At 39.3% G+C, this 13,918-nt stretch overlaps 1 protein-coding gene across 2 annotated transcripts in view; it reads right to left on the reverse strand.

Moving 5' to 3' along the window:
* PCCA (propionyl-CoA carboxylase subunit alpha) overlaps window positions 1-13,918 on the reverse strand; it is a 447,530-nt gene that overhangs the window by 269,390 nt on the left and 164,222 nt on the right. For both annotated transcript variants that reach the window (XM_069970721.1, XM_069970720.1), the window contains exon 10: window positions 9,370-9,472. In XM_069970721.1, coding sequence (XP_069826822.1) covers window positions 9,370-9,472 — 103 coding nt within the window. The remainder of the gene's footprint in view (window positions 1-9,369; window positions 9,473-13,918) is intronic.

The following is a 13,918-nucleotide window of genomic DNA, read 5'->3' on the forward strand; positions in this document are numbered from 1 at the left end:
GACATCAATCAAATCATTGTAACAATCAATAATGCCAAAATGTTTCCAGAAAGTTGAGTTTATAGGTGGTCTAACCATTCATCCTATACTTGTCATTACCTTATCAGTCTCCTTTGCCCAAGTTCTGAGCCTGCTGCTTTGTACTGAAGAATCAGAAAACTGTGTGAGACTTTCTCTCTGTCTCCCACTCCTCCCCCTCCCTTCTGAGATGTTTTTTGTTAACACATGTAAACAACTTCCTGGCTGATTCTGCACTCTGTAATGTCGGGAGGATTAATCTGAGGTCAACTATGCTTTTGCAGACAAAAAAAGTGTAATTGTCAGCTCACCGACCAAGAACTCTCTGGTGCCCCAGATTCGCATCTGGCAAATGCACGATACTGCAGTTCAGAAAAAGAAGTCGGTAATCCAGCACTTGAAGCAGAGAGATTCTTTTATTTTTCCAATGCCAAATATACAAGCAGCACCTAAGTGCAGTGACCCCACAGGACGCGTTTCAAGCGCATGCGCGCTCTTGATCACCCAAGTTTCCCTTGTGAGCTACTTCCTTAAATCATCACCACTGCAGGTGTAACATAGACAGGTGCACAAGTTAACTCTTAAAACAAACAATACTATTACTGCGGTAACATCTTCATTCAGAATAAAATATACATAAAATACTATGAAGGCAAAGAGAGCTTACATAATTCATCTGTTTAACACAATACCATATACACATGTGTAATTGTAAAGATAAATACAAAACTTAATAAATCTATAAGAATAATAATTATAAATATAGAACATGATAAATCTGTATAGGTATATGTAAGTACAACAGGATCCCAAAAGCATGATAAATTTCATATGGTGCACAATAATGCCAGCCAAATGCTTGTGATGTGCTATTTATTTATTTATTTAGGCTTATAGGGAAACTACTGAATTATGTCAATATAAAGTAAAGTAATATGCACACATATCATGTAGATGATATGGCCAAATATTAATGATGAAAAACCATGATTTCATGGATGGCAAATTACTTATAAAAAGCTATACTGTGCATGGTAGATGGAAATGAATACTATGTGACAAACTAACCTAGTATAATGATACTTATATAACTGGATAAGTCACCGGTAGTTACTGTGATGTGGAGACACAAGCAATGCGATAGTGAGTGATGCGGTAATGAGTAATGATAACTGCATGTGAATAAACTCTAATGATGGAAACACATGTATAACCAAAAAATATATTTCTTAGACAAAAAAGCTCAAATAATACTCAAATAATGTAACTGCTAATATAACAAATGAGTATAAAAATGATCTAATATGGCATGAGAAACGAAAAAATAAAAATTAAAAGTGTAAATGAAAAATAAACAATAAAAAAAATTTTTAAAATAAAAATAAAAATGAAAAATATAATAATTAGTAATGATACATAAGTTCTCGGCGTATATTCATACCGTCCGGAGCTCTTGTGCCAAGAACAAACTGCCAATAGGCTTTACGATTTTTTTGAAATTTTTCTGTATCACCTCCTCTGGCTTTGACATTTATTTTTTCTATGCCATAAATCATGAAATTGTCACTTCTTTTATCATGTTGGTTAATGAAATGCGCTGAAGCACCTCACTTGTGTCGAAATGGATTGCCAGTAATGTCATTTAAGTGTCTCAGTGCACGTATTTTAATTTTTCTGGTTGTACAACCTACATATTTAATATTGCACTGAGAACACTCGATGACATATACCACGTTAGTAGAATTGCAATCTATCCTTTGTTTAACCCCTTAAGGTCAAAGCCTATTTTCGTTTTTGCGCTTTTGCTTATTCCATTTTAAGTTTAAAAGTCCATAGCGCTTGCATTTTTTCACCTAGAGACGTATATGAGCGCTTATTTTTTGCGAAACCAATTGTACTTTGCAATGACAGGCATTATTTTTCCATAACATATGCTGCGAAACCGGAAAAAAATAATTTGCGCTGTCAAATTGAAAAAAAAAGAATTTGTTTTGATTTCGGGGAGTTTTGCATTTACGCCGTCCGTCCTATGGTAAAACTGACTTGTTATGCATGTTCCTCAAGTCGTTACGATTACTATGATATATAACATGTATAACTTGTATTGTATTGGATGGCCTGTAAAAAATTCAAACCATTGTTAACAAATATACGTTCCTTAAAATCGCTCCATTCCCAGGCTTATAGCGCTTTTATCCTTTGGTCTATGGGGCTGTGTGAGGTGTCAGTTTTTGCGCCATGATGCGTTCTTTCTATCTGTACCTTAATTGCGCATTTACGACTTTTTGATCGTTTTTTATTACATTTTTTCTAGATTTGATGCGACCAAAAATGCGCAATTTTGCACTTTGGAATTTTTTTGCGCTGACGCCGTTTACCGTGCGTGATCAGGAATGTGATTAATTAATAGTTCGGGCGATTACGCGCGCGGCGATACTAAATATGTTTATTTATTTATTAATTTATATTTATAAAATGGGAAAAGGGGGGTGATTTGCACTTTTATTAGGGGAGGGGATTTTTTATTAATAAAAACACTTTTTTACTTTTTTTTACTGTAACTAGAAGCCCCCCTGGGGGGCTTGTATATACATAGCACTGATCTCTCATAGAGATCAATGCTGTGTATATACACAGCAAAGATCGATTAGATCGGTCATAGATTACTATGGCCTGCTGCAGGCCATAGCAATCTATTGCCGAGCCGGGATCAGCGTCATTCCAACGCTGAGGCCCGGCACGGGCAGAAGAACGGATCTCCCCCCCGCGATCGCATCGCGGGGGGGGAGATCCGTCCCACTAGACACCAGGGACGTGAGGTCTGAAGCCTCTAAGTGCAGCTGTCAGGTTTGACAGCTGCACTTAGAGGCTTAATTAGCCGGCGCGGCAACGGGACCCGCGCCGGCTAATAGAGGCACTGCCCGGCTGCACGTGTCAGCCGGGATCAGCCCCGTTCAGAGCGGGGTCCCGGCGGGACCCCGCTCTGAACACCCCGAGCGGCACCATGACGTATCAGATACATCATGGGTCGCTAAGGGGTTAATGTTATAGTGACTGGTATTTGAATTGTTGGAAAACGTAGTACAGGGTTTAGCAAATTTACATGTGCGGCAAGGATAGCCACCACATTTAAAGAAGCCATGTCTTTGTAACCATGTGGGAGTCCTTTTATCTGTGGTGATTAAACTTGGAGAAAGTATGTCTCCCAAAGTTTTTGCTCACTTGGGAACGATAGCAAAACCTTGTGCCAGGATCTCTGACAGTTTGTCATCCTCCATTAAGATATGTACGTGTTTTTTGATAATATATTTTATCTGATTAAACAATGGAGTATAAACCATAGATAATACCGGTTTGGTCTTAGTTTGATTGGGGATATTTTTCTGTTTTGGTTTAATGAGAATATCTCGGCTTTTTTTAGAGACAATATGTTTGGCCCTCATAATATGGTGGCTAGCATAACCTCTCATTTTTAGTCTATGAGCTAGTGCCTCAGATTCCTGTTTAAAGGTGTTACTGTCCGTAACAATTCCTCTTGAGGCGTGTGAGCTCTCCAACAGGAATGGCACGAACTGTATGTGGAGGATGATTGCTATCTGCCCTTAAAAGAGTATTCCCAGCAATGGGTTTACGGTAAGTGGAGAAATTAATTTTAGATGAAGGTATTCCCTGTAAAGTTACATCCAAAAATGTAATGATCACCTCCTGTAAATTATAAGTGAATCTTAAATTATAATTATTGGAGTTTAAGTAATCTACGAACAATGGTACGGGAGAGACATCTCCGTTCCAAATGATGATGACATCATCGATGAATCTCCCGTACCATTGCAATTGCGTGCAAAAAGGATTAGTGTCTGAAAAAATAAATTGTTCTTCCCAAAACGGCATGGTTAAATTTGCTAATGAAGGGGAGTGTCTCGCTCCCATAGAGACTCCGCTCTTTTGCAGAAAAAATTTACGATCAAACATAAAAAAATTATGACTAAGCAAAAAAGATGTAATTTCCAAAATATAATTATTCAGGTCTCTTGTATAATTGCCATATTTGTTTAAGTGAAATTCTAGCGCTTGCAAAGCAACATGCCATGGTATACTGGTGTATAATGAAGTGACGTCACATGTCAGCCAGTGCCACTCCGGCTGCCATGTGACGTCACTCAGGCTGGTAAGAACATCTCTACAATCCTGGAGATAGCCAGGCACACGTTTAACAAGTGGCTGCAAAAGATCGTCAAGCCACTCCGAAAGACGCTCCAATAGGGAGCCAGTGCTAGATACAATAGGACGCATGGGTGGCGGTGAAATGCCTTTATGTGTCTTGGGCAGTGCATACATAATAGGAGTAATAGGATAATCTATTAAAAGATATTCAGATTCTTTTTTTGTTAAGGATGCCTTGCCCAAGGCCATATGCAATGATCTTTTCTAGTTCCTCTCTGAACTGTTTGGTGGGATTGTAAGTGAGAGGCATATAAGTGGTTCTATCGTCAAGTAAGTCATCAATTTGTTGTATGTACTCAGACTTATTCATAACTGTGACTAAGCTACCTTTGTCTGACATCTTGATCACTATGTCACTGTAGGACTGCAATTCTTTGAGAGCAGTACGCTCTCGAAATGTAAGATTGTAATGAGTTTGCAGCTCCCCAGTGGCACCGTGTAACAAGACTGTCAGATCCCTCTCTACAACATACTGGAATTTATCCATACATTCAGCCCTTGACTGGAGGGGATAAAAATCTGGATTACTGGTTTTGAAAGAAACATTGGTATTAACCCTTTCAGAATGTGTCACATTTTGAGCACTATGTAAATCTTGCAAAGTCAATAATGCAAACTGTTCATTAAACATTTTGCCCACAAATTCATTTGTGGTCTCACTGGACTCAATAATAACATCACTGTCAGACTGATCATGAAAATGTCTACGTACCGTGAGACCACGAATGAACTTGCTGACATCACACATGATGGAAAATGCATCGGGTGTATTGGTAGGTGCAAAGTTCATTCCTCGTGTCAGGACATGAATTTGATCCTGAGTGAGGACTCTGGATGAAAGATTCATCACTGTCCCTTCCTTGCTTTGCTCCTCAATTTGCGTGCATCCATGTTTGTTGTGCTTCCTGCCGCCCCTCCTCCAGGCACCATATGAAATTTATCATGCTTTTGGGATCCTGTTGTACTTACATATACCTATACAGATTTATCATGTTCTATATCTATATTTATAATTATTATTCTTATAGATTTATTAAGTTTTGTATTTATTTTTACAATTACACATATGTATATGGTATTGTATTAAACAGATGAATTATGTAAGCTCTCTTTGCCTTCATAGTATTTTATGTATATTTCATTCTGAATTAAGATGTTACCGCAGTAATAGTATTGTTTGTTTTAAGATTTAACTTGTGCACCTGTCTATGTTACACCTGCAGTGGTGATGATTTAAGGAAGTAGCTCACAAGGGAAACTTGGGTGATCAAGAGCGCGCATGCGCTTGAAACGCGTCCTGTGGGGTCACTGCACTTAGGTGCTGCTTGTATATTTGGCATTGGAGAAATAAAAGAATCTCTCTGCTTCAAGTGCTGGATTACCGACTTCTTTTTCTGAACAACTATGCTTTTGACCTTAAGGCTGCGTTCACACTACGTACAGTATATTTCAGTCAGTATTGCAACCAAAACCAGGAGTGGATAAAAAACACAGAAAGGCTCTGTTCACACAATGTTGAAATTGAGTGGATGGCCGCCATTTAATGGCAAATATTTGCTGTTATTTTAGAACAACGGCTGTTATATTGAAATAATGGCCGTTATTTACTGTGTTATGGCGGCCATCCACTCAATTTCAACATTGTGTGAACAGATCCTTTCTGTGTTTTTAATCCACTCCTGGTTTTGGTTGCAATATGAGGACCACAATACTGACTGAAATATACATATACTGACAGAAATATACGTAGTGTGAACGCAGCCTTACTCTGCATCTGACAAGAATGGTCCCAATCTGGGAGCAGGCTGGTTAAGAGCAGAGTACATTAAGGATAAATGTGGACAGGCTGGTTCACTCATAAGCCGGATGGCTATTAACCCCTTCCCGTCAGTAATACATATATACAGTAATACATATATATATATATATACACGTTCCCTCTGCACATACCCCGTGCAGTAGAAATGTACATATACGTTCCTGACTTACTTTTGCTATGGCATAGCATAGATCAGAACATGTAATTTATTGATTGCATGTTTTACAGTAAAAAAAAAAAAAAAAAAAAAAAAAGAAGTGTTAAAAAAAAAAGTTTAAAAAAGTTTTTTTTTTTTTTTAAACCCTCCCAATAAAAATTTATTGCCCTTGCCCATTATAAAACCAAAAATTTTAAAATAAACTAACATATTACATATTGTAGCATGCGGAATTGTCCGATCTTAAAATATCATATTGGTCCCGCACGGAGAACGGCATAAACAGGGAAAAAAATACACACCAGGATTGCTGATTTTAATAAATTATATTTTAGAAAAATGTTTTTATAAAAAGTGATCAAAATTTTTCTGTTATACCAATATGACATTAATAAAAACTTGAGATCATGGTGCAAAAAATGACACCACAACCAGCCCTGACACAACCAACCGCTATGACTCTTAAAAGGCGAGAAGGAACATTGCATTAATTTGACCAGGACATCCGTGCATCAAAGGGCTCTGTCTTAAAGGGGTCAAGAGAAATGTAATTAATTTTATGGGATAAGCTACTAAACATTATGTTTTGTAGGAAAAAAAAAAAACATGAAATCTCTAAGGAAGGTTGCTGATAATGGAACATGAACATGGCCTTGCAGCGTTGTAGTGATCTTAGAGCTAGGATCTCCTATGTTATCATACAAGGTTGACAGCGCCCAGGGGGTAATGCCCCTCTGGAGGAAAGTAATCATGTTGCATCATTTTTGATTGCCGTTTGATGCTCCACTGTATTCCTTGTGTGCTGCTGTATATGCTATTATTTTAACCCCTAGACGACCCTGGACGTAGGGTTACGTCATGGAAGTCTGTCCCCAGACGACCCATGACGTAACCTTACGTCCTGGGTGTTTCTCCCGCTATGAAGCGTGCTCCGGAGCGGAGCGCGCTTCATAGCAGGTGGGGGCTGGCTACAAGCAGCAGCCGGGACCTCACCGGCAATGACACGCTGCAGTGATCGCGCTGCCGCCTGTCATTAACCCCTTAAACGCCGCGATCGCGTCGCGACCGCGGCGTTTAAGTGTAAGTGACAGGGGGAGTCCCCTGTCACTTACCGATCGGGACCCCCGCAGTGTGACTGCGGGGGTCCCAATCGTTGAAACGGACTGCCGGAGGTCTCTCACCTGCCTCCGTGCGGTCTGATCGACGATCTGCTACACTGAGCCTGCACAGGCAGGCTCAATGAGCAGATCGCCAATAACACTGATCAATGCTATGCCTATGGCATAGCAATCATCAGTGTAGAAATCAAAGTACTGTATGTAGAAGTCCCCCAAAGGGACTTCACAAGTGTAAAAAAAAAAGTTCAAAACACTATTACACTACCCCAAAGCCCCTCCCCCAATAAAAGTTGAAATCACCCCCCTTTCCCATTATATAAATAAAACATATAAAAATAAATAGATAAACATATAATATACCGTAGCGTGCGTAATTGTCCGATCTATTAAAATATAACAAGCGTCATTGTGATCGGTAAACGGCGTACACGAAAAGAGGGGAAAAAGTGCGCAGATTACCGATTTTATGTTACATTATATATTTTAAAAAAATCAATAAAAAGTGATCAAAACGTCCGATCTTCACAAATATGGTATTAATAAAAACTAGAGATCATGGCGGAAAAAATGACACCCCATACAGCCCCATAGGTGAAAAAATAAAACCGTTATAAGCGTCACAATAGGCCCATTTTATTAATATTTAATTGCCAAAAAAAAGGATTTCATAAAAAAATACATATATAACATTAGAGAATCTGTGTAACCTGCATATGGTTGTGTTCGGACTGACCTATAGAATAATAGTGTCATGTCGCTGTTACCATATAGTGCATTACGTAGACACAGGAACCCCCCAAACGTTACCATATTGCATTCTTATTTACGATTTCACCTATTTATATCTTCATAAATAATATATTTGGAATTCCGTCATACATGTTATGGGAAAATGAATGACGCCATTACACAGTACAACTATTCCTGTAAAAAACAAGCACTTACATGGCTTGTAGATAGAAAACTGAGAGTGCTAGAGCTCTTAGAAGGGGAGGAGGTAAAAATGAAAACACTAAGATCAAAATTTGCGCGGTCCACTGGGTCATTTTGGGCCTGGTCCTCAAAGGGTTAAAGAGTCACTGTCGTTTTTTGTTTTTGTTTTTTTTGCAGAAATCAATAGTCCAGCCGATTTTAAGAAACTTTGTAATTGGGTTTATTAGGCAAGTATGCCATTATCTGCATTAAAAAAGACTTTTCCCAGGTCCCCCCCCCTCTCCTCTTTTCCATTCACTGCAAAATATCAGGAAATTGTGACTTGTTGCATCAGAAACAACCCTGTCTGTTCTATAGAGAGGGGAGGGGGGAGGAAGAAGGAGGGACATGAGTGGCAGCAAGAGCGGAGAACAAAGGATTACAGGCACAGAGCTGGGTGACAGCTGTATTCAGAGGTCAGAAAGGTCAGTGCTGACTGTCAGAGGAGATAGCCGGGTCATTTAGTTGTAAATTAACTCTTTGTTGTCCTGTTTTGGTGTCTCATTTCCCACTCTCCATAGGAGAACAATGAAGACAGGGGGGAGAGCTTCAAACTGCTTTTTCATGATAAAAAATTATTTTTCGGCTAATAAACCCAATTACAAAGTTTTTTTAAAATCGCCTGTACTATTGATTTCTGCAAAAAAAAAAAAATTAATGACGGTGACACTTTAAATTTTGTATGTGAAAACTTGCACTCCAGAACAGAGAGAGCAGCTGTCTTCAGCACAAAGCAGCAGGCTCAAAACTCTGGGAAGGAAACTTTCCTGTCAGCCAGTCAATTGCCGCAGAGGGGTCCTGCCTTGGCCACTGACTGGCTAAGCAGGCCTAACACGTCAGGTCCCCGCTCAGACCCAGAGGCTTCCCGGACCAAGGGAGTTTTGAACATGCTACTTCTTTCATACTCCCTCTTCCCAGCACTCTGCCAAAAATCCCCCCAGCCATGAGTTCTCCTTTAACCTGTAGTATTATAGTCAATGTACAGTGAGTATGCTAAAGTACACAAATTTGAGAGAAATATATTACCTTCAGAAATAGCAGATAGGATTTTCAATACTTACTTGGATTTCTATATGACGGGGGTTGTCAATGAATTTTTCTATTAGCAGACGATCATCTCCAAAGCTTGACACTGCCTCTTGTGTTGAAAACCTGAACCCTTCCCTAAAAATTTGTAAAACAAAAACATGATGGTAAATGTATGGGAAATAATCAGTCAATCGTGACACTTTTAAATATTGCAGACTTTAGGGAAGATTTATCAAGCATTCTTACAGTAAGAATATTCCTCATTGGCCACGGCAACCAATCATTGCTTAGCTATCATGTTACCAGGGCCCATGAATATTTTTGAGTTTTGATTGGTTGTTACGGACAACAAACACTACAAGAAACCTTAAAATTACTGGCTACATGATTTTTTTCTTGTAGAGAAAAAAATCCTACTGCCTAAAGAACAAACCTGTAATTTGTGCAAACCACAGGGCAGCACATGGGAACGAAAGTCGTTGAAATTTAACCGAAATATTACTTGACTCCTAAACCTTTAGTAAATGCTACTGTCAGTCCACAGTCCATGGGAAATGCTGAGGTCAGTTGGTCTATCATCTAGTGAAAATTATATTGGTCAGTCCAGAGTATTTTGTAGGTGCTGGTCAGTCCAAAGTCTTGTGTAAATGTTGTAGATGGCCAGTCCAATGTTTAGTGTGGAGGTTACTATTCAGTCCACAGTCTAGCATGAGCTCTGCAGTAAGACCACAAACTAGTACAAATGCTGTATTCGGTCAAGTGCAAGGTAACTGTAAATGTTGTTAATTCTGCAATCAAATGCACAAGTTGCTGTCTGTCAATCCACAGCCTACTGGAAATGTTGGGTTCTTTTTTTATATACATTGGCATGTAAAAGTCTGGACACCCCTGGTCAAAATTACTGTTACTGTGAACAGTCAAACAAGCTAAAGATGAAATGATCTCCAAAAGGCATACAGTCAAGGATGACATATTCCCTTTGTATGTTAAGCTCAAAAAAAGTGTTTTCATGTTGTACATTTTCAAAAGCACAAAAAAGGAAAAGGACCAGAAGCACCCTGCACAGTTAGTAACTAATAGCACCCCCTTTGGCATGTGTCACAGCTACATCCTTTTTGTGGCCAGCCAAGAGTCTATCAATTTTCGTTTGAGGGCCTTTTAGTACATTCTTCCTTGCATAAGTAATCCCATTCCGTAAGATTCCTGGTCTGTCTTGCATCCACTGCGCTTTTGAGATCTATTCACATTTAGAGCAGAACATTGTAAGAACCTCCAGCTTATGCCTTTTAAGTTCCTTAGTAAACCAACCTTAGTCGCTTTAGTGCATTAAAGGACAAGTGCCATGAAAAACTTTTTCCCAGTAATTAAAGCACATTACAAAGTTATATAACTCTGTAATATGCTTCAATCACCTATCTGCCTCCCTTCCCTGTCTTTTCCCCCCTCCACCCCCCAGCAGGAAGTGTCCTGACTCACACAGACCTGATTACTGTCGTCACAGTCACCAAGCTCTTCTCTCAGCTCCTTCTCCTGTTACACTAGCCTCCCCCCTCCCCTGCCTTGTCAGGTGACAGGCTTGCTCAGCTCCCATTGGCTGAACAACTGCAAGCCATCACTTGTCACATCTCACTTGCTTATCTTCCCTCAGACTGACTCCGGCACATGGGCAGCTCCCCCCTCCCCTCATACCCTCTCTCCTGCTGCAGTGGACTCAGTGAAGGAGTCATGTCACTAGAGAAGATAAGCTGACCAAGCTGAGTCACCTGACAAGGAGGGGAGGGGGGGCTGGTGTAACAGGACCTAGAGCAGCCCTCCTGCTGATGACTCACAAGAAGGAGCTGCCTGGTGACGGTGACGACAGTAATCAGGTCTGTGTGAGTCAGGACACTTCCTGGTGGGGGGTGGAGGGGGGAAAAGACAGGGAAGGGAGGCAGATAGGTGATTGAAGCATATTACAGAGTTATATAACTTTGTAATGTGCTTCAATTACTGGGAAAAAGTTTTTCATGGCACTTGTCCTTTAATGCAGTGTACTGTGGATTTTGATGTGTGTGTGGAATCATTATTAATTTGTAGAATACAACCTCTTTTAGCTTTTTTTTTCTTATTTTACAGTTGGCATTACGTTTGCTTACAGAGTTTCCAGGAACTTCATTGAATGCATTCTAACCTCTATACATAAAATGTTCCCAATGCCATTGGCTGAAACACACCCCAATGATTCCCCCCCCCCCCCCCCCCCACACACACACACACAAACGCACGCACGCATGCAAAAGCAGACAGATGAGCTCACCACAGGCTCAGGTCCCGTTCATTTAAGTGAAAAGGAGCTGAGCTGCAGCTAGCGATCACCGCCAATACACAATCACCTCCATCAGCGTGGGGGGCCGGGTCTCCTAACCCTGCCACGGATGAGGTAGGGGGAGGGGAAAGAGTAGAGGGTCTGATTTGCCTTTCTAGCAATCCTACAAGCTGCTGTCTCAAATTTCTCTTGATCTTCGAGACTTTCTCTTAACCTCCAATTTTCCTCGTATCTGTCATTTTTTAATTATATTTCAAACTGAGGAAATAGCAACCTGAAAATGCTTTACTATCTTCACTTTCAGATTGCTAGGCAGCTGCTTAGAAGAAAACATGCCTGCTATTTTTTGTGACAAGGTTAGGAGACTCTGGGTATTTAATTCAATTGCTGCACATTGTGTTTGAACAAATATGAGCGATGAACAAATATATGCTTGAAAATTGCTCAACTCTAATAAAGACCTATGGAGAAAGTTGCTTTTTTTCATGAGAAGTACAATGCAAGAATAGAATGAATTTGCACTCAAAATGTGTCCATACCTTTAATAGATTGTTTCATGGCCCTTCAAAAGCATATAAATGTCATGCATGCGAGCACACTGTTTATGTCCCTCCCTATATGTCAGGACGTAGACCTGCTCTATAAGAGAGCCTTCCAATCTCCAACTATGTATTTATTTGTTAAGATTTCAAACTTGTCTTCAAATTGTACAAATAACTGAAATCAAATCATGCCTTTTTAATTATAAAAATATATTAATTAAAGTCACTTTTGTGCACACTGGAGACAAAAATTGTAGTACCACAAGCATATGAGCCCCTCCACCATTACTTTCCCCTGAGCGGTCTACCAGTGCTTTTATCAAGTAAGCCATTAGACTAGACATTGACCGGATTCCTGGTGGTTTACCCACTGAAGCATGTGTATATTGAAAACCCACAAAGGGATTCCTGATTTTGCAGAAATCAATCTGACTAATTAGGTAATCTTTCCATCAGGTAAAGATTATATATATATATATATATATATATATATATATATATATATATATATATTATTTTCATATTTAAATGCAATTTTTTGTTTAAATAAATAGAGGAAAGGTATAGCTAGAGAAAAAAAGAAGTTTGTGTGTGTGTGTGGGGGGGGGGGGGTTAGAGGTGAATTAACAGAAATAATAAAGACTGCCAAATTGGTAAAAATCTTAGGAAACATATTACTAGTTACAAATATAGTCAGTGACAAAATACAAGCATACAATACTGCAATAAGCAAACAATATAGTAATGACTTTTCTGATAACGGAGTATGTAGGGTTAGTCAGTTCCCCTCAAAGTCATTAATCGCGTAGCAATGTCCATAATGATACTTGTCAGGAATATCAATTCCTAGGTAGGGCTGAGAGGGATTCCTCCTAGAAAGAAAAGAGGAAAGGGGGGGGGGGGGGGAGTAGATCAGCTCAGGGACCTGGACCTGAATTCGGGGAGGTACAGATATTATTAACACACAAGAAGGACCAACTGGATACACTTTGTATTTTTATCCCCTACCTCTACAACTCCCAGATTTAGAACCTTCAAGTGGAGTCCACACTACAGAGGTTCTGCCTGTTCACTAGACTCAATGATATTCTCAAACAAAATCCACCATCCACCAAAGAATTGACATAAAAGTTCTGTGCGTATTCTGTAGTGTGCACATACCCTTAAGAGGTGGATATTAACATCCTATACTAAAAGTATATCAATATGATGTTCAAGGACAGACATAATAGAACATTAGTGTGCCATGTAAAAAAAATGATACTTTTCAATTATGTTTGCACCATGACAGATTTTTTTTTTTAACATTACACAATTACACAATTTATATCTCATTTTTTATTTTTCTACATAATCAGCAGAATGTTTTTCTCCTTTTGGGCAGCCTCTGATACTATTTTAATGGAGTTTGAGTCAGCAACTATATTGCTTTACACAGTAACAGTGCCCCATATAAGATCTTTAACCTGATCTGTTGCAGCATGTAAGTGAACTAACACTTACATGTTGCAGCAAAGAAATGGTTGAGCAGCAGGACAGAAAACCAACAGCAACAAGGTTGCAAGAAATTGAGACTGCACCTCCTAGATATAGTAGAAAAATCTTGAATATTTAATCACATAGCGAGGGACAGACATTTAAAATCACTTAAACACACAATATATTTCTATTTGCTGATTCTAATTCAACACAGCAGAAATTGACTCATCATAAGCAAATGCATGGAGTGGCAGC

The sequence above is a fragment of the Dendropsophus ebraccatus genome, chromosome 5 (assembly GCF_027789765.1).
Source record: "Dendropsophus ebraccatus isolate aDenEbr1 chromosome 5, aDenEbr1.pat, whole genome shotgun sequence".
In the NCBI taxonomy this organism is placed as follows: domain Eukaryota; kingdom Metazoa; phylum Chordata; class Amphibia; order Anura; family Hylidae; genus Dendropsophus; species Dendropsophus ebraccatus.